General features: G+C 43.4%; 1 protein-coding gene across 18 annotated transcripts in view; it reads left to right on the forward strand.

Moving 5' to 3' along the window:
• Positions 1-23,477, forward strand: part of JAKMIP3 (Janus kinase and microtubule interacting protein 3) — a 125,893-nt gene that overhangs the window by 45,568 nt on the left and 56,848 nt on the right. For all 18 annotated transcript variants that reach the window (XM_081007143.1, XM_081007129.1, XM_081007146.1 and 15 more), the window contains exons 3-4: positions 932-1,164; positions 6,032-6,529. In XM_081007143.1, the coding sequence (XP_080863269.1) occupies positions 1,030-1,164; positions 6,032-6,529 (633 nt within the window). In that variant the 5' untranslated portion in view covers positions 932-1,029. The remainder of the gene's footprint in view (positions 1-931; positions 1,165-6,031; positions 6,530-23,477) is intronic.

Genomic DNA, 23,477 nt, shown 5'->3' on the forward strand with positions numbered 1-23,477 from the left:
CAGGGTGGGTGCCACTACGGAGAAGGCCCTCTGCCTGGTTCCCTGTAGCTTCACTTCTCGCAATGAGGGAACCGCCAGAAGGCCCTCGGCGCTGGACCTCAGTGTCTGGGCTGAACGATGGGGGTGGAGTTGCTCCTTCAGGTATACTGGGCTTTTAGGGCTTTAATGGTCAGCACCAACACTTTGAATTGTGCTCGGAAATGGGCGGATAAGCTTTCCCACTCCACCAATTAAGAAACATACCAGAATAGGGATGAAGAGGGCAGCTTGCACTTCACCAAATAACTGCAATGGCTCTTTAGAGTATCTCATATGGTACTTCAAAAAGTCTAAAGTATGGTTGGACCTTCTATGTCTATGTTCTATGTGGTGCCACCATGTTTTCTAAAACACACAAAAGCTGAAATTGCTGACTTTTCATTGGCAGCTGAAACTACTCCTCCCAGTATTTGGGGAAGGGGTTGAGGCTTTGAACCAGCATGTATTTTATCACTCACTTGATATGTAAGTGATGCTGTGTTTTTATTGAACTAGTTTTTGAATTTTGTAAGGTTTTATGTGATGTAGCTCTACCCTAGGATGAAATGATGATGAGTGGCTAAGGAAGAATCTGCAAGTTGCTCTAGGACAGCAGTTCTCAACCTGTGGGTCCCCATATGTTGTTGGACTACAACTCCCATCATCCCTGAGGCCTTGCTAGCTAGGGGTGATGGGAGTTGTAGTCCAACAACATCTAGGGACCCACAGGTTGAGAAAGGCTGCTCTAGGAGAAGATGTATTGTTACCAATAAGGAAGTAAATGGAAGATGCACAATTCCTTAAAAGGGGCTTCTTTCTTATGTACTTTGGTCCCTCTCCAGCTGAAACACCTTGTATTTTCCTTAGACTAATGATGGGACTCCCAACTGTTGGTCTTTCTTTTATTTTGCAGATGAATAAGAAAATGTCGTGGAGCAGAATCAAGGAATAGGCGAGAGCAGGAGGTCCTCTCTGCTTGGGATTCTGCCCCTCTTGCCACGCCGTCTCACGATGTCAAAGAAGGGTGCCAGCTTTCGAGCTAAAGGAGAAAGACCGGATGCCTTAGCTGCTTTGCAAGCTGCTAATGAAGAGCTCAGGGCAAAACTAACAGATATTCAAATAGAACTCCAGCAAGAAAAGAGTAAGGTGTGCATCTTTCCCCCCCCCCCACTGCTAATCAAAACAAAAGCCATCCTGTTTCCTAAACACACCCACTTACAATGTGATGGTGAATTAGGAGGCAAAGCCACCCCATAGCTCTTTTCCTGTGCCAGGAAAAAACACACCGCACCATGCAATTTGGTACACTTCATCACAGTACAGATGTGTGTTTTAATAAGTAAATGCACTTCTGAAAGATAGCATGTGTATTAATAGATTAGGTCCTTCTTTGCAATGGAACATAAGCCTTGGATCTGTAAAATGAGGAGTTGATCATGAAAAAAGAAGATGCTGCAAACATTAAACAAGGGTCCTCCTCTTAATATACTCTTGTGGAATGAAGCCTGAAGGTTGTTTTAGATCTTGTCTTCATACGAATGCGGGTTTTGATGCATTATTTAGAGACTTCTCTAATTGGTCCCCTATGAAGGCAAAAGCAGCTGTATTGTCAGCATGTACCATACACTAAGAAGCAAAACTGCCAAGAAGGGGTGGGGGACGATGGCATAAATCCATATGCAGTTCACATTAAACAAGCTGATCCGGCAATTTCTTTTGAGCACAATCTAGCTTTTTAATGCGAAAATTAAATTAATCTTTGGTTACTGTGTGGGTGACAGCTGGAGCCTGCATTGGCTTTAAGAGTAATCTACCAAATCTGAAGACAAATTATATTTTGTCTACACTTTGCTTTGCTTGGAAACAGGGTTGCAGCCAATTAAGTACTACTCAGGGTGAACCTGCTGAATTTTATGTTGACACTACTGGAGAACGGTACTGATGATGAACAGATGTCACAGGCAATGTTACATAAATGGCTCTTAATGTACTTAAATTCAGATACGTTGATTATTTAAATGTTAATAAATTGAATTGCATAAATGTAGGATAGACAGAAATATATGGCTGTGAAGGTTTATGCTTACTAGTAGCTGTAGTAAATATCCCAAGTTATTCTAACGTAATCCAAATAAAACAATATAAAAATAGATAGGTTTGTGCATGGAGTTCTGTTTGTGGAATGGGCCACCCCTGTCCTCTCCTTGTGTACCATCAAATTTTTCTCTGCGCACCCTAAAAATCTTCTCTGAAGGGCCCCTCAATCCTCTGGAGCAGATTTTGATGATGAGGGGGTCTTCATGGGAGAGGCGTGGAGGGGAAAATTGCATGGTGCAACTGGTTGCGCTAGCAGAACAACAGTGTTGAATAAGACTCATAATTTTATATAAGGCAATATAAAAATAAACACTTTTCTATATGGGTCTCCCACTGATATGAATGAACCCAAGCTAGCCATGTTCATTAATTTCAAAGGGTCTACTCAGAGTAGGGCTAATGATGGCTACAACCCTTGGGTTTTTTTAAATTTATGTATTTAATTTTGGCTGGAATAAGTGAGGCCATATTTAGCCATGGCACATTTGCACTAGCACAAATGGATGCCTTCATCTGTGCCCGCTGCAACAAAACATGTTTCTCCTGTATTGGTCTCTACAGCCACAGCAGTCGCTGTGACTCTCCAACAGTTTGACTTCAAGTCCAAAGGGACACTCCTCCATTGTCTCCAGAGACAGATGTATGCCAGCTATTGAGCCAATATTGAGGCAACTGCACTGGCTAACAGGCCTTAAGGACCACATATTTCCACATTATACTATCTAGGCACCCAGGTCATTCATAGAATCATAGATATGTGTGTGTATACTGTACACACACAAACACACATTTCTACTGTTTCTTCTATGTAAGTCCACACCATTTTTAAAAGCCTCATTCCAGGTATGATAGTTATAACCCACAAATGCAAGCCAGTCCAGACTTCAGTATTGATTTTATTTGATGTTACCAATCCATCCCAGGCAACACTGCAAACTAAGCACTGCAAACTAAGCAGTCGGTAATGAAATATAAGCAGTATGCTAATGTTAGACGTGGCCAGCATGTTGCTAATATCAGCTGCAGACAAGCAATTGCAGCCGAGGGTTCTGAATGGATGGCATCTCTTTGTAATTCATTTCTAATTAGGAGATTTAGTGTTACTCCAAAATTCTTGTGTAAATCACACGTCGGAAAACAAGCCCAGAAGTATTGCATTATTGAATCGCTTGTATAGCAGCAGCTTCATTCCTGGGAAGACATCATTAAAAGAAGGCCATTTGTATATTGTTCAAAAGTGTATGTTTGCGTACTGTCCAGGCAGGACATTTTTATTTATTCTTTACTTCCAAAGCTGCTTAATTAACATTTTAAAAACCACTGAGTAAGCACAAAGCTGTTTTAGAATCATAGAGGGAATACCTAGGGTAGTCTGGGCCAACCCTGTGCAATGCAGGAATCTCAAAACACAGTCTCCCATCCAGTTTGAAACCACACCAGACCCTGCTTAGCTTTGCAAAGGGGCTGGAAGATTTTACTGCTGCACCACTACTCTGAAAATGGTTTGGGGATTTTTAAATTTAATTTGGTAGCTAAGAAAATTTGTAACATGTTAGTTTTAAGGGGCTTCCTGATGGGTGTTAGGTAATTTACAGATGGGTGAATCTTGAGAAGCAGTTTGCTGGGGAGGGGGCCAGCTGGAGCCATGGCACTAGCTTCCTAGCAGGTTGGTCCCTGTTGCTTAGCAGAAAGGAGAAGATAAAGGATCAAAGGGGCGGGGAGGTCAATGTGGTGCAAATGTACTAGATTGGCTCTGTGAGTGTGTTTCCACCATGCCAAGCTCCCCGCCATCTTTCCCTCCAAGTGAGCCATCTTCTGGGTAGCTAGTTTAGCTGCTGCACCCCACCCAGCAAGCTGCTGTTGTGTTTCCTGTGGGTAGGTGCTCCTCATACATGCAGCTTTTTTTTGTATCATCCACACAACATCATTGGCATCAAAATGCCAGGCCATACCCCCCTACACACACTTAATCCAGATTTAACAGGGAGGACGGGGGAGTCAGTCAGTAAAAAAACTGCTATCAGTTGTGATACCTGAATGACCCTTTACAATATTAAGACCCCATTTAGTAAAACCCCTTTAGTAACTGGGGGTGCCTCCAGACTCCCCCTATTTTGTGGGAAGGATTTAAGTGCATACTGGAAATTTAGGCTTGTGCAATTAAAGTGGAATAAAACACTTTGTTGCCCTAGTTCAATCAATCCACTCTTTTGTTTAATAAGAAAAAAAACCAATCCCCCCAACCTTTTGAAGTTAGGAAAGTGATAGAGAAACATGCCAAAAAATGTGGGATGAATGAATAATGTGGGATTAATGAATGATTAACAGGAAGACATGTAAGAACCCTGTAAGCAAATCAGGATGAATGCTCAGTGCAACTGGACAGAGTCTAACCACCAAGTAAGTTTTGTGCAACCCAGTTAGGATGAATGCTGAATGAAGGAGCCCTGGAAGTAACTGGAACAATGTCTGTTGGATCAGTTGTGTAATAATAGCAGAGTATCTAAGAGCCAAGTAACATGGCCACTGTTAAGTAATGGGGCACTGAGGTGGAAAATGGGGCGAGCTCATTGACAGTCTTTGCTTTTCAAAACTCTGCTAAACTCACAAGTGTCTTACATTTGCCAGCGGGCGATGCTTTTAGCTGGAATTGTTGCCTTGAAGAACTCAAAAAAAGCATTCAGTGCAAAAGTTAAAAGACCAGTGCAAAACTTGTGCTTACGTGAAACCTGAAATGAGCTGAGTCTCTGACTTTTGCGTTAGAAATTGGCAGGAGGTTGGTTCAGACAGACTCTAGTTGTTTTGCTTTCACTATAAAGGGTAGGTAGGCAGGCAAGAAGATCAGTGAATTATTTTAAAACTTTTGAGAAGGAGAGCTAATCCAGCCATACCAAAACTGCTTTTGTCAGCTAATTTAAATGGGTGTGTGCATTGGTTGGTTTGAATTATTGTCAGGCCTATCTGTATCGACACTCCTGTGTATGCATTAGCACGTTACCAAAAAGTGCAAAAATACAATGCATGCAACCAACTTTTAGACATGGTAATTGTGTATCATCAAGGAGAAGCATGCAGACGGCTGTTGAGAAACTTTGGCGTTGTGAATATTCCTGTCCTTATTAAAGCTTATTAGTGCAATAAAGGGCCCCCTTTAATTCCCCATCGTCCATGCAGTGTTCTCTTCCAACTACTGTTGTCCCACACTGTCTGCTCACTAAATCCAGGGATTCTCTATGCCTTGGAAATCTGAAAAGGAGAGCTACATTAATTGCATATTGGGATATCAAGATTTTTAGAAGGGGGGCAGTAGTTGGAGGTGAATGCCACATGGACGAGAGGAAATTAAAGAAGGCACAAAGAATCCATATTAAGCCAAGGTATGGACGGGCCCTAATTTTAATGTGTAAGTCACTGTAGAAGAGACAGGGAGGTATTTTCCTTCCCTCCCTTTGTCTACATCTTCCCAGTACACCCAGTGTGCCCGGTGTCCGATGGGAAATGAGCCCAGGATTCAGTAGGAGATGGAATTTTTCAGAGGGGCGGAGAAACTTGTAATGGGAGGACTCCATCTTTCCTTATCCACCCCTGACATGCTGCATTGTCAGGACTATGAGCAACTCTAACTTTCGGTGGGATTCTAACATGGGGGACAGGATTAACCCCTCCTTCCCATGCACCATGGTTCTGATCTAGCTTGTGCCCCCCACCCTGCATAGCTGATGTTGCTAATAGGGAGAAAAAACCCCAGACAAACTCACTCATTTAATCTTACATCTCTTTTTAACCCTTAATTTGTGATAAGGAAAAAACACTTTCTGATTTCCCAACAGCTGTCTTAAATATGTCCTCCAACATTTATTGCTAGGTTATAAAATCCATCTTAAACATACCGCGTGATACTTTCTTTTTCTTCTAGGTCAGCAAATTGGAGAGGGAGAAAAATCAGGAAGTGAAGCTGATCAAAGAACACGAACAGCACAAAAACACAGTGACTGTAACAGAGCTCAAGGCTAAACTTCATGAAGAAAAAATGAAGGAGCTCCAAGCTGTTCGCGAGGGACTTTTAAGACAGCATGAAGCTGAGCTTCTTAGAGTCATAAAAATCAAAGATAATGAAATTCAGAGACTTCAGGCCTTACTCAATGTTGTCCGGGATGGGACGCCTGATAAGGTTAAGACGATGCTCTTCTGCGAAGCAAAGGAGGAGGCCAAGAAGGGATTTGAGGGTGAGAAAACCAAAATGCAACAGGAAATTTTGGAGCTTAAGGGGGCTAAAAAGCAAGTGGAAGAAGCTTTATCTGTGGTTGTGCAAGCCGACAAAATCAAAGCAGCAGAGATACGGAGTGTGTATCACCTTCACCAAGAAGAGATTACCAGGATAAAGAGAGAGTGTGAGAGGGAAATTCGCAGATTGGTATGTGCAAATTTCAATCATTCTGGCGGTTTTCAGCAACAAGGGGAAGGGAATGAATGTTCTTTCTGTGTTTTCGCTAATCAACAGTTCAAATTCACTGTGACGAAGCATCCTGCATTGGGGCTACTAATCCATACAGACTTTCTGATCCTTCTGAGGTTTATCCAGCACTAATGAAAATGTCTAGGAGGAGGTTGTCTCTCAAAGATATGCTGTACTGTAAGTTAACAGGGCGCAAGGTTTTGATCCAGGCTGTCTCTTGGTCTCTTGCCATGCCATCTGTTTAAATGATCATTTTAGTTCCACTAGGAATCAACTTCACATCAGTACTAGTTAGTGAGCAGTAGGTTGTTCTTTTTTAAAAAAAGTTTTAAAGCTTGAAAAATAGTTATGTGCTAGAATGCAAATACAGCCTTGTCTTTCTGCTGGTAAAGGGTAAATTAGGAGGAAGGAGATGACGTTTCTTTTCCAGGTCACAACCAACTTTGCAAATTGTTGTGCATCTCTACTTACTTACCTTTTCACAATGCTGTATTGTTACTGAGACATAAAACACTTCTGATGATTGTAGAAGTATAAGGTGATCTAATTGTTACAATCAACCTTTTTCTAGGCAAATTGGTATAGGCAAAACTTCAAATATGACAAAGTGATTACAGCCCAATGCCATGTGTAGGAGGCCAATGATTTAAACCCTTGCTTTACAGTACAATTCTAGGCATGCCTGCTTGGAAGTAACTCACGCTGAATCTAAAGGAACTTAGATAAGTGTGCATAGGATTACAGCCTCTTCAACTTAGACCTCTGAATATACATTTATGCCATTTCAGCAGGGTTTTTTTTGGGTTTTTTTAAACGTATAAAGCAATTCTCTTTAGCCTGGATCTAGTCATGGTTTTTTAGCCTGTTTTCATACGTAAATGTCTCCATCTGGCCTCATCATATACAATTTGAGTTGCACAGTATTTCCCAGACAGAAGTGCTTTCCATGCAGGAAAATACACAACATATAAGTTGGCCCGTACACAGTTTCATTTCCAGGATAACATATTTGTATTATAAATGGCTGTATTTTGCATATAAAGCCACTCAAGAGATGGTTTAAATTCTCTTTGGATAGCTCCGACTTTGCATGATAGCTTTCAATTTTCTATTTCTATTTCAACAGTTGTTTGATTCCCCCCCCCCCCCCAGTTGTTAGGCGGTTACCAGGCATTCAGAGAGCAAGGCCTTTGTGTAGTCTTATGTTTTTGCTGCTCCAGCACCACATCTACATGTTACTATGTGTGAATTTATGTTTAACACTCCCGTGATCACAATGAAAGCTACACTTAATGCTTTCTAACACCATTAGTGGGAGACTAGTTGCAGCAGCTAATTATTCATAGTAAATCAATTCTTGATGTATAACTTCAGCTGATTTATTATGCTCAGGGAGCTTTTTGCTGTTTTCCATGATAAGGATGACAATGACAAATGCACCTTCAGTTTCATATTAAATGATCTGCTTTTTCACAGTGATAGGACCTATTCTGAAATATGCAATATCCAGAATGGATACTTTCTTTTCCAAAGTAAAATGCATAACTTTACTTGTAATAGAATACAAGCTTGATAAGTTAAGTCTAGTCATGTTAAATCCAATGTTGTCCAATTTCTGGGGTTCAGGAACATTGGGATCCTATACCAAAGGGAGAACTGTGACCAGCATCATATCTTTCCTTCATAGCCAAATACGTTGAATGCTCTTTTTCTGTTTGGAGATATCATGCAACTTGTGTGCACACTGCTCATTGAAAGCACATTCAAGCTTAATCTTTCCCTCAAAGAATCCTGGGCACAGTAGTTTGTTAAAGGTTTCAGGGAGTTGTAATTCTGTGAGAAGTAAACTACAGTGCCCATAATTCCTTGAGGGAAATAATGTGCTTTGAATGTACTTTAAAAGTATAACGTGGACCAAGTCTAAGTGGAAATAGCATCTATAGCATTCAAGGATGCAAAGAAACAGCCTAATTGTTCAATACCAAAATATAGTTTTATTTTACTGCAGTGTATAGTTAGTAACATTGTAACAAGGGAGACAGAGTAGTATAATGGTTAAATATACCACAAATACCACGAGAGAGAGAGAGAGAGAGAGAGAGAGAGAGAGATGGATGGAAATTGAATAATACCTTTTGAACTGAATGGAAATATCCACGTGAATGGACGGTCCAATATGTGAGCCGATAGTTCACAGAGCTCAGTCGCAACAACTGTGATTGCTGATGCTCCAACCTACATATTAAGGAATTCAGCAGTTGCTAGAAGACGTGAGTTACTTCTTGATATATTAGACTGATCACAAAAATGGGTGTCTTAGTGAAGTGTCCCAAGATATTTGGGGAGGCACAATTAAATGTTACATGCAAACACATATCAGTGTAGCCTGTCGGTATCTCTGACCTTCACAAACACGTACTTAAATTCAAAACCAGTGTAGAGGGAGAAAGGTGTGATTTGGAGAGGGAGGTAGCAAGTGGGGAAATGATTGTTCCCCAAGCACCAATCCAGGCTCAATCACCTTTTCCCAAAGTAATTTTTCAAGCTTAAATGAACATGGGAAGAGCCTGCTGGATTGTGCCAAAGAGCCATCCAGTCTAGCGCTCTGTTCTCGCAGTGGCCAACCAGATGTCCACAGGAAGCCTGTAAGCAGAACCTGAGTGAAGCAGCCCTCTCCCCACTTGCAATTTCAAGCAACTGGTATTCAGAGTCGTATTGTCTCCAACAGTGGAGGCAGAACATAGCCATCATGGCTGGTAGCCATGGATAGCCTTATCCTCCATGAAAAAGCCATCTGGCAACACTGTTACATGTTTGCATGCAATGTGCATTTTAGCCGTGAAATGGCTCTTTGAGTCTAATTAGAATGGAGCCAAATTAAGATATTGGAGGATTCCTGCAAAACCCCACTAGCCTTTTTCATTTTTACAGTAACTATCTGACTCAAGTGAGCATTTCAGCTCTTGTCATCTGTAGGACTCATGTTTGGGTCTTTTGTAGGGAATAGCAATTGGTGGAACACAAAATTCCGTTTATAGTAAGGGACTCAGTGGCTAACTTCTGCTAAATCAAAATATAGCTTTCCTCTCACATCTTACTGCCTTTCTCTAAATGTGCAGCTTCCCCCAAATAACCATCCCCACCCTTCTCCTCCCAACCTCGTATAGTGTGAATATTTCCAAGCAAAACATAACATAACTTGATTTTGGATGTTTGATGCAACTCCATACTGGCTCATATCTGGATTTCAACCCTAGCACTTTTCTACCAGGCTGTGGGTTTAAATCTTCCTTACCCAGAGAAATGATAAAAACTAAGAGTTCTCATGAGAAAAGCACCACAGCTAATGTTCACCAAGGGAAATATTAACCTATTAGACAGAACAGCTGGTTGTTAATCAAGCAACAAGGTGACATTTTCATGTTAACATCCTAAGCCTTGGATGAGACCCACATTTTGAACATTGCTTTGAACAGTATGTGAGAGTTATAGGAAAGAAAATAATGTTTTGACTGAGAAAAATGTGCTCTAATATATTTTAGCAACATCACAGGTTCAACTCTGCTCAATGATCTCTTTGGTTTGCTGTAGTCATGTGATTATAATGTTTTCTCTTCCTCATGTCAGCCATAGACTACCACAAATTAATAGCAGAGCTCTGCTCAACAGGAGGCAAATTAATCCCCAACAGCAAACACTTTAATGCCAGAGTATTTACTATGCTTCGAGATCATGAAGCCATATGTCTTTACACTTACAATATAACATGCTATTTTGCAGATAGATACAAAATAACAGGAGCCAGAAATCTGTTAGTTTTATTAACTGGGCATGTTTCCCATCAACCACATGATAAGATGCAGGAACTTGATATCAATACTAAGGTGGACTAAGTACTGATTCCAGAAAAAATAGCTGTGTTGATCTGCAGTAGCGGAAACAGCCATGTGATCCATGGTACCTTAATGTCTAACAGATTTGACTGTGGCATGTGGTTACATGGGCAAGAACCTACCGTATTGGCCCAAATATAAGCCACACATTTTTCCAAATTCCTTACGAGGGCTGTCCGGAACACAGGGCAACAGCGCCCGCCCCAACCGCTGCTCCCAAGCCTCCCCTGAACCGCCAAGAAGGGGGCGAGGCTGCTGGCAAAGGGGCATGGCTCCCCCTCCCCAGACAGCAGCCCAGGAGCATGGGGGCAATGGTGCCCATCCCGTCTGTGGCTCCCAAGCCTCCCCCAAGCCGCCAAATTTTAAAGGTGTGACTTATATTTGAGTGTGGGTTATATTCGGGCCAATACAGTACTTCCATTTCATGCAGATGACAAAGGTAATCAATACTTATGAAAATTCATGCCAGAATACATTTGTTTGTCTGCTAATAAGATATCTCACTTAGATCTTGTGTAAAACCCAGCAAAGAAAAGATTGGAAAAACAAAATAGTGAGCATCATTTTTTTTAATTGAAGTTTTCAACAAGCCCCTGTGCTTTATTCCCTTTGTGGAATAAATACTTGTTTAAATTATTGGGAATAATTAGATCAACTTTGTTGCATCACCAGCATCTTACTCTTAAAAGTTGTTATTCACTTTGAAAATGTTAGAAAATATGATTCAACAAGATATTTTCATTTTGGATTTCTAATAATTTATATATTGTATTGTCAAAAAATCATTAGTAGACCCTTCTCCCTTCTGCTGGGTGTAGCAGAACTCAAAACAGCCACATTAAACCCCTACTTTGCATTGAATATGTAACCTTTGATCACACGTATGGTTCTGCAGTTGTCAAATGTGTGCTAATGCATTCATCAGAGCTCTTCAAGCCTTTCTAGTATCTATCCTTTGGAGAAAAGTTGCAAGCATGAATACCACATTTGAGGAGGGGAAACACAGCAAAAGAATTCGTGACTTTGAAGGCTTCTCCTCCCCACTTAATAAGCATACCCTACATTCCCAATCTCTCTGCTTCTCTCTCACACACAGGTGTGGAGCATATCAAAGAGGGGGGAAAGATCCTTCTAAGCCAAGGCCAGCCCAAGACTTATTGCTGCCTGAGGCAAAGGCCAAGATGGTATTCCCCCCTGCCCTATCCCATATATAAAAATCAACCAGACTAAAGGCTTTGGGACATTACTTTCACCTCAAATACGATGCTTTTTAATGATGTCAGCTCACTCTAAGTCAGGAATCATCAAGTGTTTACGTAGAGTGGACGTGTGTGTGTGTGTGTGTGTCTGTGTCTGTGTCTGTGTCTGTCTGAACAAACTCACAAAGTGCCCCACTCTGCTTCCAGCCAAAGGGTTGGAAAGAACAGTTTGCTGTTGGAGGGACTTGGAAGTTTTGTGCCAAATAATCCCAATCTCTGGAGAGGAAACACAGTTGTGATGGGCTTCAGAAGCCCTCCTGAAACAAGCACACAAGTGGGAATGGTACCTGCCTTTCCTTTGGTGCAAGCTTGGATTTGGAAAAGGGAAGCAGGATATCGTCCGCTTCAGAGGTGCAGAGAAAGATCAAGTTCTAATTCAGGCATAGGCAAACTCGGCCCTCCAGATGTTTTGGGACTACAACTCCCATCATCCCTAGCTAACAGGACCAGTGGTCAGGGATGATGGGAATTGTGGTCTCAAAACACCTGGAGGGCCGAGTTTGCCTATGCTTGTTCTAATTCATTACAACAGGAGTGGTGTCATGGTGGCTACAGATGTTGGGTGACTACTAAGAGTTGCCCAAATGTTTGGACTTCTAAAGTTTGAACGTGTAAAGCCTTAAATAATTTTGCTGTGTTTGCTCCCTTGGAGAGTCCCAGTATTCCCAAAGCTTTCCATGGGCACAGATTTGCCGCTGGTGGTATTTTAAGACATGTCATTGTAAGCCTTGGATCCATTGGATACAATGCTCCTTCATGTCCTCAACATGCCTATATACTGTATTGGGCTTTCAATGCATACTAGCCTGGATCTGCCATAGAGGTTTGTGCTCCCATTGCTACCAGTGTTTGGGAAAATAGTTTTGAAAAAACAAGCCAGAAAGCTGGAGGTGTGAAGGTAAACAAACACACAAACACACCCCAGCCAGCTTTTACCCTGGGTTGAGCAAACTGACAAGGTTCCAAATGTCAGGATTTTCAATTCCATTCATGCCTAATTCCTACTTCCTGAAACAATATACAGTGGTACCTCGAGTTACAAATGCCTCAGGTTACAAATGCTTCAGGTTACAAACTCTGTTAACCTGGAAGAGTTACCTCGAGTTGAGAACTTTGCCCCAGGATGAGAACGGAAATTGTGTGCCGACGGCACAGCAGCAGCGGGAGGCCCCATTAGCAAAAGCATGCCTCTAGTTAAGAACAGTTTCAGGTTAAGAACGGACCTCCGGAACGAATTAAGTTCGTAACTAGAGGTACCACGGTACAAACCGAAACACTCACTTTGCTCTGAATTTTGCAGTTCAGTTCTCTTCCCCCAGCCCCCCAACAGCAATGTGTTCAAAAAAGTATATTCTAGGGTGAAGTGTGCATGTAAATGTTCATGTTGGTGAAAGTAACATACAAAAATGCACTGTATTAGGGGGAATTGCTTGCAAAAATGTGTATATTAGGCAAAATTGCATACAAAGACTTGAATATTAAGACAAATTTTCACGAGGACTCCACTCAGTGTTTTGTGCTGCAGTGCTCCTATTCCTCTTGTCAAAAGACAATGGCTAGTTTGGAAAATATACAGTGAAAGAGGTACATATAGTTTTATTTTTGTAAAATTACTTTTGGTTTGTTGTTGTTGTTTTAAAAAGTGACTAAAATGTTTGACAAATGAATAATGAAATAAATGCCCCTAAATAAGATGAAAATAAAATCAAAAGCCACATAGAGAAGAGAACTGAAGTAGATGCATACATTAGTTGATATGATTACATGCATGTTTTATTAAGGAAAAGAGCTATAGCTCAGAGGCTTTGCACATCAAAGGTCTTCGGCTGCATTCACACCCTGTCTGCTAATCCCCACATTATATTTGAGCTTTCACACAACATAAAAGACACTTCTGGAAATATGGTGGAATATAGTGCAATATAGTGCAAGTTCAGCACTCATTGCCGCATTATTTGCAAATAGATGTTTTCTGGAAGCAAATAACACGGAAACATGGGAGCCAACTCCTAGGAGCCGAGCTCCATTTGCCCCCACAATAAAATATTTGAGGAGGTCATGGCCCCAAAAATTGATGGGCATTGCCATTCAAATGGTGTGCACCACATCTTGCGATCGATTCTGCAGGGTGGGACTTACGTGCCTCCCCAGTACTTTATTCAAGCTGGCCCCCCTGCAAGAAAATGAGCACCCAACTTGTGCTACGTTCCACAGTTGTCCCAGAAGTAGAATTTTATGTCATGTGAAAGCTCAAATATAACGTGACAATGAACACTTAGGGAAGTGTCAGGAAAACAGAATGAACTGGAAGTCCCCAGGATTTCCACTTTTAAAAGATCTCACATATAAATCTCTGGAAAATCTGAATCCTCAGAGAACTGCGTCCAATCAGAATAGACTGTCCTAGACTAGGTGAGCCAATGGCCTGCCTTAGCACTATTATGGGCCCTCTAGTTTCCTCTTCTGTATGCCCAAGTTTCCCCTTAATGGCATAATATTGACTGCAGATATCTCCCTGCTCCCTTTGATCTTTAGTTACCTCTTTACTAATAAATGACTGACAACTTATTTACCTGTGCTGGTTGGCCTGTGCAAGGGACATATTTCTTGTGGTACATTCTAATTGCTTCCTTTGACAGCTTGCCTGCAGGGAGATGGGCAAGCTATGGAGCAACCAATGATTGGCATGGATTTTCTCATTTGCAATTAAAACCTCTGTCTGGGAATGGTATGTGGGTTTTTCCCCCTTTCCCCTTTTCTTTTCAGCCCCAGATGCTGCAAGTTAGAAATGTTGCCTTGCCCTTCCACACCTTCTGCTACAGTATTCTATTAAAAACGCTTATGGAAGCTCCCAAGCTTATAAGCAGCTTACGCAGCATTGCAAATGACATGTTGGTGGGTTTTTTCCCATAGAGTCTGAGAAATAACAGCCATGACAACCGGTTTGATACAAATGATATTAGAAATTATTCGGTGTTTTGATTTTTAATAGCAGATGCTGGCGAGGGACGGCTGGGAGGAAGAGAAATCCCCCACTTTCCTGGCTTTCCATAATTGGCAGCAGCGATGCTCGCAAGCTGTTTATTAATTAAAATGCATTATTGGTGGAGACAACCTGCTAAATATAAAGTGGAAACATCCATGCTGTTAAGCAAGCCATTTTCTTAAAGACCATTGGTTGCCTTCCTCATGTATATTCATAGGCTCTGTTTCACAAGTAGGCCTTCTGTTAGAGAAAGTAACTGGGGTGAAATTATCAGGAAGGCGAGACTGTTGAGAGCGTCGCTTCCTACTGTCAGGAAACAAACGCATGAACTAGTCTTTTAGAGATATACACCTGGATACTAACCCAATACTCTCAGTGAGTCAACTCCTTTTTCTGCACTAACCTCTCCTTTGTGTTGATAGTATGGAGCTAAAAAGGCTGTAAATGTGGGTGGGTGAATGAGTGTCTCTATGTCCATGAGTGTGTCTCTTTTTATTAATTTCTCTACTGTTCTCCATATTGCTTAATGTTTCACTCTCTTTAAAATCATGTTATTATTGTTATACTTCAGTGGCTTTAATATATTAAATAGTATTTTCCCTTTTCCTTTTCGTTGTTGTTGCTTCCTTATTGTACAAATTTTTCACAGTTGTTTCTTTTTGAGGACGGAATATATGAGCAAGAGTCAATACTTGATATTATTTGAATTACCCTTTATTCTCTCTCTCTCTCTCTCTCTCTCTGTGTGTGTGTGTAGGTGTGCGGTTTTTCTCTAAATTAAAATGTTGCCTGTTGACAGATCTGTGTTCAGATCAATAGATATTAGCTATGCAGATATTTTTTTTTAAAAAAGAAACCTTTATAAGTATTTCTGTCCTATGGCTTGTTTATACCATCCATGGAGAGATGCATAGTAAGCAGTCCTTTGTTTTATGACAGTCTTTGGTAGACTACAGTACATTTAAAATAGATTATATATTTCTTCATGGTGTTTTTTTTTAATGATGGTGTGAGAAGTGCAGCACACAAATGAATTTTATTGCCTCTGTCAAAGAGGATTTCTTCCCTTCCATTCTTGTGTGCTAGTTCTGGAATGCATGGGTCTAAAGATGTTTGATGTTTTCTCTTGAGGATGTTCAAACAAATCCACTTGTCCTCTGCAAAAAGAAAAAAGGGGGGAAAGGCAGTATAGTCCAGGGGGTTTCTATGATGTATTCAAGGCGCTTAATAATAAAGAAGGCTCTTCTATAGGGAGAAAATATTCCTCAGAACTACTTGGTCTCCAGGTCAACTATAAAGGATGTGAGGCAGCAATGGGAAAAGGATGGTAGAAAACTTTATCCATCTGTGGCAAGATGCAGTGTACTATTAGCTGAAAGGTAACATCACAGTCATGATGTGTTTATTAAATTTTCCAACAGAAACATTTGATACAAGAGTTATCAAACTCTGTTCCAGAAGAGTATGTGTGTTTATTGGAGGTTTATCAGAGGCTTCTCACTAAGATCAGTAGTGTTTTAAGGTTCCTGGATTTATTGGGTAGTCTTTCTGTAAGTATTGTTATACACTCCTCAATTGTGGCGAGAGTTTCTGGAGTAAGTGCTGCTTGGGATCCCCCTCCCCTTAAGTGAAGAGTGCTGGAGATTATGGAATTTTTTGTAACATTTGGTTTACTTGCAACAAAGGCCTGGAGTGCCCTCCTACCCAGCCCTGCCTCCTCAGAGTATTTCTACCCCCTAGCTAGAACAGGTTGTTGAAGAGTGCCTCGTTCTTGCCAAGGTGGAGAATGCCGGATGGCGGCCACTATCTGCACCAGCTGTAGCTTCCAAACTGTCTTCAAGGGGGCAGCCCCTCATGGAGAGCATTGCCATAGCCCAGGTGGAAGGTTGCTAGAGCATGGACAACTGAAACCACGGTAGAGAGCTGAAGGACAGGCCATAACTGGTGAAGTAGCCAAAGCAAGGCATATGCACCTCTAGCTACAGACTCTACTTGTGGTGCCAGTGACAGACTGGAATCTAGAAATATCCCTGGACTATGAACCCTTTTCTTCAGAGGGACTACAACTCCTCCAGGAACATGTGGGGTGAAATATGTTGCCCACCAGTTGCTGATAGAAACCAAGTAGCCACTTGGGTCTTGGTCTATTACAGTGCTGCTTTTGCTGCTGCTTGATAAACAAGTTTATGACCACAAAGGAGTAGTAGGTGTGTTGTCCCAAGACCCAATAAAGGGGTAAAAGAATCCTGAAAACTGCAGGCTGGTCAGTTTGACTTTGATATCAAGGAAGACGGTAGAACAGATTACAAATCCATCAATCCAGAAGCATCTTCTTAACAATACAGTGATTAGTAGAAGCCACCATGACTTTGCCAAGAATTAATGCCAGACTAATCTTATATTTTTTTTTATTACTGGATTGCTAGCTTAGTGCAGGGCTAGCACGCCAACGAGGCAAGATGAGACAGTTGCCTCAGGGTGGCAGGCTCTGGACAGCCAGGGGAGCGGCTGTGCTTTTTGCCTCCTCCTCCTCCTCCTCCTCCACTGTGGCCTTGCCCACCACTCTGCACCCACTGCCAGCCACTACTCTCTGGTCTCATTTTACCCCCCCCCCCAGTGGGCAGGTAGCAGGCATGCAGCAGAGGAGGGGGGTGGGCTGCAGAGGAGGAGGAAGTGGGGCATTTTCTGTTTTGCCTATAGTGACAAACATCCTGGGCTGGCCCTGGATCAGTGCTGTGGACACGATTTATCTTGATTTCAGCAAAGCATTTACCAATGATATTTTTCGTTAGCAAACTGGTTAAATGCAGGCTGGGTGATCATACCGTCAGCTGCTTGGAGGTCTGCACTCAGACTGTGTTCACCTATGGTTCCACTTCAAACTGGAGGGAGGTTTTGAGTAGGGTGCTGCACGGCATTATCTTGGCCCCTGGATTTGTCAACATGTTAATCAATGGCTTAGGTTAGAGATGGGGAGCCTATTTCAACCAGAGGGCCAGATTTCAACTTGGCCACTTACTGGGGTCTGCTTTCCAATGGTGGATGAAGTGGGCAAGGCAAAAGAAGAACAGAACGGAAAAGCCCGCAGGCGTCTATCCACCACCTTTTGTCACAAACACACATGCATCAGATATGCAGCCACACAGCGCTTCCCCTTCTCTCTTTGTCATGCACACCTCACACTCCAGATATGCAGGAACACACACACACAGAGTATTTCCAGCCCTTTCCACTCCAACACTAAGGTGGGTGTGGCATGAAACTGTTAGGATATTTCCGTTCCACCTTAAAAGGGAGCAGGCTTTGTGAGTCAGAGTCTGCGTATTTCCTGTTCACAGGATGTTTATGTTTTCTGTTGCTTTCGTTTTCTCTCTGTGTCGCAGACACTAAAGCAGGCAGTCACGTTTTTCTGTGTTCTGATCAACGCTGAATAAACTTGTAAATAATGCTCTCCTGACTGCAACTTTTGGCTGTGCATTATCTGCTGATAGAGTGTGCATGAGTCTGGAATGTGGCAAGATATTTTCTAGAAACTCATGTTGCTGCGTGCCTACGGGAGGTCGATGGAACGTCCGGCAGACGGCTTGGGGGCCTTGATGGACTTTATCTCCCTGGCAGTATCCCAACAACAGGTTTCGGGCCCAGATTCACAGCACTTACAGGAGAGTAAGACTGCGACAGACTGCTGAAAGGTATGTGGAGGAAAAGCGAAAGTAAGGCTTTTCTGTTTGCCGCGGCAAGGGCCTTTGATGTCCGGCTGGCCTAATTGGTCTGGGAGTCGAGCCAAACAGGCCTCATGATTTATGAGCTGCTAAGATAAGACGTCTCTGAAGTGAATAAGACTCAGGCTTAAATAAAAAGCTGGAATGGAGTTTTTCCAGGCTTCTGAGGCTGCTGAGTGCCCAAAGTTAAATCGGCACAACTATCAGACCTGGGCAAAATGGTGTGAGAGTTTGCTGCGTCAGTTTGGAGTGTGGCATACTGTGTCTGAAGCCCCTCCAGTTCCTCTGACAGATAGATGGAAGGCCGAAAATTCGAAGGCCGTTGACGTAATCGTCTTGTCCGTCTCTCTGGAGGAAATAAAGACGCTTGCTGGCAATCTGACTGCACGTAAGATGTGGCATGCTTTGAAGATAGCCCATTTGCCAGTCATCCCAGCCCAGAGTTTGACTGCATCGGAGGTCCTGGCTGTTTCCCAGAATGCGAGTGAATGCAGGGATGCTGAGGGCACCGGTTGCAAGCTGCAGGGGGAGCTGACTGTCACGTCATCCCAGGCAGCATTCCAGCCTCCAGGGGGAGCCAAGGAGTCGGCAGCTGAGAACTCTGTTTCTCATGGGAGCCAAGGTCATCGCCTTTGCAGAGGCCGGAAGGGCAAAGGTAAACACAGGCAGACGCCTGCAGATGGCCAGAAGCAGAGGGAGGGTGAAGAGCCCACGCCAGAGGAAAGCAAGGCTTTGTTTGCTGGCACAGCTGCACCAAAGGCTAAAGGCAAGTCTGATGGCCAGGAGCAGGGGGGCAAGCTGCAAAAGCCCACGCCAGTGGAAAACAAGGTTTTGTTTGCTGGCACAGCCTCACCAAAGGCTAAAGGCAAGTCTGATGGCCAGGAGCAGGGGGGCAAGCTGCAAAAGCCCACGCCGGTGGAAAACAAGGTTTTGCTTGCTGCAAAGACTGCCCCAAAGGCCAAGGCCAGGTTTGTTGTTGATTCAGGCTGTACCCGCCATGTCTCAAAGGACCGCCACCTATTTATCTCCTTCAAACATCAAGAAGGTGAGATCCACCTGGCTGACGGAAAGACGTTGCGAATCGCAGGAGAAGGGACTGTGAGACTGGCAAGTCTGCACACGACCATCAAAGATGTACTGTATGTTCCAGGCGCTGCAGACAATTTGCTCAGTGTCCCACAGTTGACTGGGCGTGGTTTTGAGATTTCCTTCAAGAGGAGCGTCTGTGTCATCAGAAAAGGCAAAGAGGACATTTTGCATGCAAAGTTTATGGATGGCTTGTTCTGTATAACTTATGATGACAATGGTGCTGTTGTGTCTAATGTTGATTCTTGTTGTGTTGCACAAACTAACAAAGTTCTTCATGCAGGATGCATTCATGATGCACACAGAAGATTTTGTCACATGTCTTGGCAGGCACTGGCCAAGATGCCAGAGATGGTTGAGGGTTTGAACATCAAACCCTGTAAGTTTCACATGAAATGTGTATCTTGTGCAGAGAACAAGGTGAAGGTTGCTCCAAAAGGCAAGGAGTCTAGCAAGCAGGCTTCCAAACCCTACCAGCTAGTGCACGCAGACCTGGTTGGTCCACTTGCGCCCTCTTTGGGTGGAGCAAGGTACTTCATGGTTCTAATTGACTCTTTTTCCAGGTACATTCATGTGTTTATGCTCGAGCAGAAATCGCAAGCGTTTCCTAAGTTCAAGGCATTCTGTGCTTGGTTGGAGAATGTTCACGGTAAACGTATTGGCTGTCTGTTTACTGATCGAGGCGGGGAGTTCACTTCTCAGCAGTTTGAAGCTTTCCTGACTGAGAAGGGAATCCAGCATGACTTGTCAACGCCTAGATCGCCATGGATGAATGGGCTTGCGGAGCGAGCAAATCAAACGTTGCTGCAAGGAATGAAAACATTGTTGCATGATGCCAATCTCCCTGATAAGTATTGGGGGGAGGCTCTGTCGAATTTTGCTTACACTTATAATCACAGATTGTCATCACCTATTGGTTGTACCCCCTATGAGAAGATGTTTGGTAAGAAACCCAACATTAAGCACATGAGAATCTTTGGTTCTGACATGTGGGTACACACCCCACAGAGCAACAAGCTTGGGAAGCGTGGGGCACATGGTTTGTTCATGGGGTACGAAAAAGGTGCATACAGGGTATGGATGACTGACTCTAAATCCATTAAGTTCACAAAGAGTGTTGAGTACAACCCTAAGTGGGGGGAAAATGTGGGAATTTTCCAGAGTTACCCGGAAGAGGATGAAGGTGATGTGAAGAAAGCAGCTAAAGCTGAGGAAGCTGCTGAGGAGGAGGATGATGATGATGATGATGATCAGAGTTCGGATTCCAGTTCAGTGGGCGGCGCTGCTGCTGATGTCGGTGACAGTGATGACACAGCAGACTACAAGAGCGCAAAGGCCTCAGTCAGACCATCTGATGCGTCTGACAATGATCTGGAAGAACCACTGTTCACCATTGGTCACTTTTCTCCTAAGAAAGAGGAGATGAGTCCAGAAGACTTGCGTCTAGTACGCAGATCTGAAAGAGCCACAAAGGGCAGACCTCCGAAGAGATTTGCTGATGAGTTTGCTAAGACGGCAACTGCTGTTCTTAGTAGCTCAGAGAAGGTATGGGAACCTTCAAGCTTCAAAGAGGTTCAGGAGTTAACCTCTAAAGATGCTGAGCCTTGGCTAAATGCCATGAAGGCTGAAGTTGATTCCTTGAATAGGAACCAAACTTGGGAACTGGTACCGGTAGTCCCAGGAATGAGACTGGTTGGCAGCAAATGGGTCTTCAAGGCCAAGACAGACCAGAATGGCAAGGTAGTCAGACACAAAGCCAGATTGGTTGCCAGAGGTTTTTCACAGGTACCAGGACAGGATTACCACGAGACCTACTCACCCACCGTCAAATATGAGAGCATTCGGCTGATGCTCAAGATAGCTGCAGAGGAGAAACTGCATGTTTCCCATCATGACATTAATACAGCTTTTTTGTACGGAGTTTTGGAGGAGGAGCTGTTTATGCTTCCACCTGATGGGATGCAGATACAGAAGGGAATGGTCTGTAAACTGCGGAAATCCTTATATGGTCTCAAGCAGAGTGCCAGGTGTTGGAACACGAAACTCACTGAGACGTTGCTTTCTCTAGGTTTTCACCAGGGCAAAGCTGATCCATGTGTGTTTGTCAAGGAGGAGGGGCAAAACAAACTGTATTGTTTATGTTTTGTTGATGATCTTCTGATGTTTTGGAAGAATCAGGCTTTCTACCAAAGCACCCTAGCTCAGCTGAAGGAGCACTTTGACATGAAGGATCTTGGTAAGGTATCCAACTATCTTTCTCTGCAGGTGGAGAGGGACCAAGCAGGTAATTTTCTGGTACACCAAACACAGAAAATTGCTGATGTATTAACCAGGTTAAATTTGGTTGATGCAAACCCAGCAGACACACCGATGGTGACAGGTTACCAGGTAGATAGTACTGCTGAAGCGTTTTCTGATACAACGCTGTACAGATGCATTCTAGGCAAGTTGAATTTCATTGCTAGATGCTCAAGACCTGACATAGCTGTAAGCTGTAACCTGCTTAGCAGACATGCCAACAATCCTACTGTTCAGGATTGGAAAGCTCTGAAGCGCATAGCCCGCTATTTGAAAGGGACTATGCACTACAGGCTGAGGTTCACCAGTCAGAAGACTGGAGGTCTTGAAATCTTTGAAGATGCAAGTTTTGGAAGTGACACCACGGATGGTACAAGCACTTCTGGAGTATGCTACATGTACAACCACTGCCTGTTTGACTGGTTGTGCAAAAAGCAGACGACAGTGAGCCTAAGTTCCTGTGAAGCAGAACTCAATGCTCTGTCATTTTCACTCATGGATTGTGAATGGTTGATGCAACTGTTTAAGGACATCAGAGTTTCTGTGAAATGTCCTGTACAAGTGTATCAAGACGATAGATCGTGTTTGGCTTTGCTGAACTCAGAGAGTTGCAAGCAAAGAACCAAGTACTTGCAGATTAAGCTACATCGTGCAAGAGAGTGTATTGAGAAAGGACTCATTCAGGTGTCCTACATGCCAGGAAATGAAATTCCTGCTGATCTGTTGTCTAAGGTTGTTAACAGAGAACAACTTAAGGTTTACGTACAAAGGTTGCAATTGGGTTGAACCACAGGTACTACAGGTTACACGAAAAGGGGGAGGATGTTAGGATATTTCCATTCCACCTTAAAAGGGAGCAGGCTTTGTGAGTCAGAGTCTGCGTATTTCCTGTTCACAGGATGTTTATGTTTTCTGTTGCTTTCGTTTTCTCTCTGTGTCGCAGACACTAAAGCAGGCAGTCACGTTTTTCTGTGTTCTGATCAACGCTGAATAAACTTGTAAATAATGCTCTCCTGACTGCAACTTTTGGCTGTGCATTATCTGCTGATAGAGTGTGCATGAGTCTGGAATGTGGCAAGATATTTTCTAGAAACTCATGTCGCTGCGTGCCTACGGGAGGTCGATGGAACGTCCGGCAGACGGCTTGGGGGCCTTGATGGACTTTATCTCCCTGGCAGTATCCCAACAGAAACATCCCGGAGCCTAAAGGCATTCCAATATCACAATCAGTGGCGGAGCAAGCTGAGCAGGGCCAGCTAGGACAGGACATTCCACGGGGCCTCCAAGGAGTCTGCCTGCCTCCTCCCTCCCAGCCACCCTACAGTGAAGGGGAAGGCAGCAGGCGGATGTTTGGGGCAGCGTGGAGCTTGCGGGCACCCAAGCCACCGCGTCACTCCCAGGAGAGACGCGTGGCTCAAGTGTACTGCAGGCCCTGCGGTGAGTGCTGCCCGCCATTTTGTCACACCCCCCCAGTGGTGACACACACTGCAACCCCACTGCACCCCCCTTCCTCAGCCCCTGATCACAATGTTCCAGAATCATGACGGGTAGTAAAAAGCAAAGCCTCCCATCCCAGCATGCTGCCTCCCTACTATGAATCAGGCTCCCCTACTTTTGGGGTGGGCGGGGAAGCAAAGTACATTTTTGCTACAATTTAACTGC

This window comes from Podarcis pityusensis (assembly GCF_964106645.2).
Source record: "Podarcis pityusensis genome assembly, chromosome: 5".
Taxonomy (NCBI): domain Eukaryota; kingdom Metazoa; phylum Chordata; class Lepidosauria; order Squamata; family Lacertidae; genus Podarcis; species Podarcis pityusensis.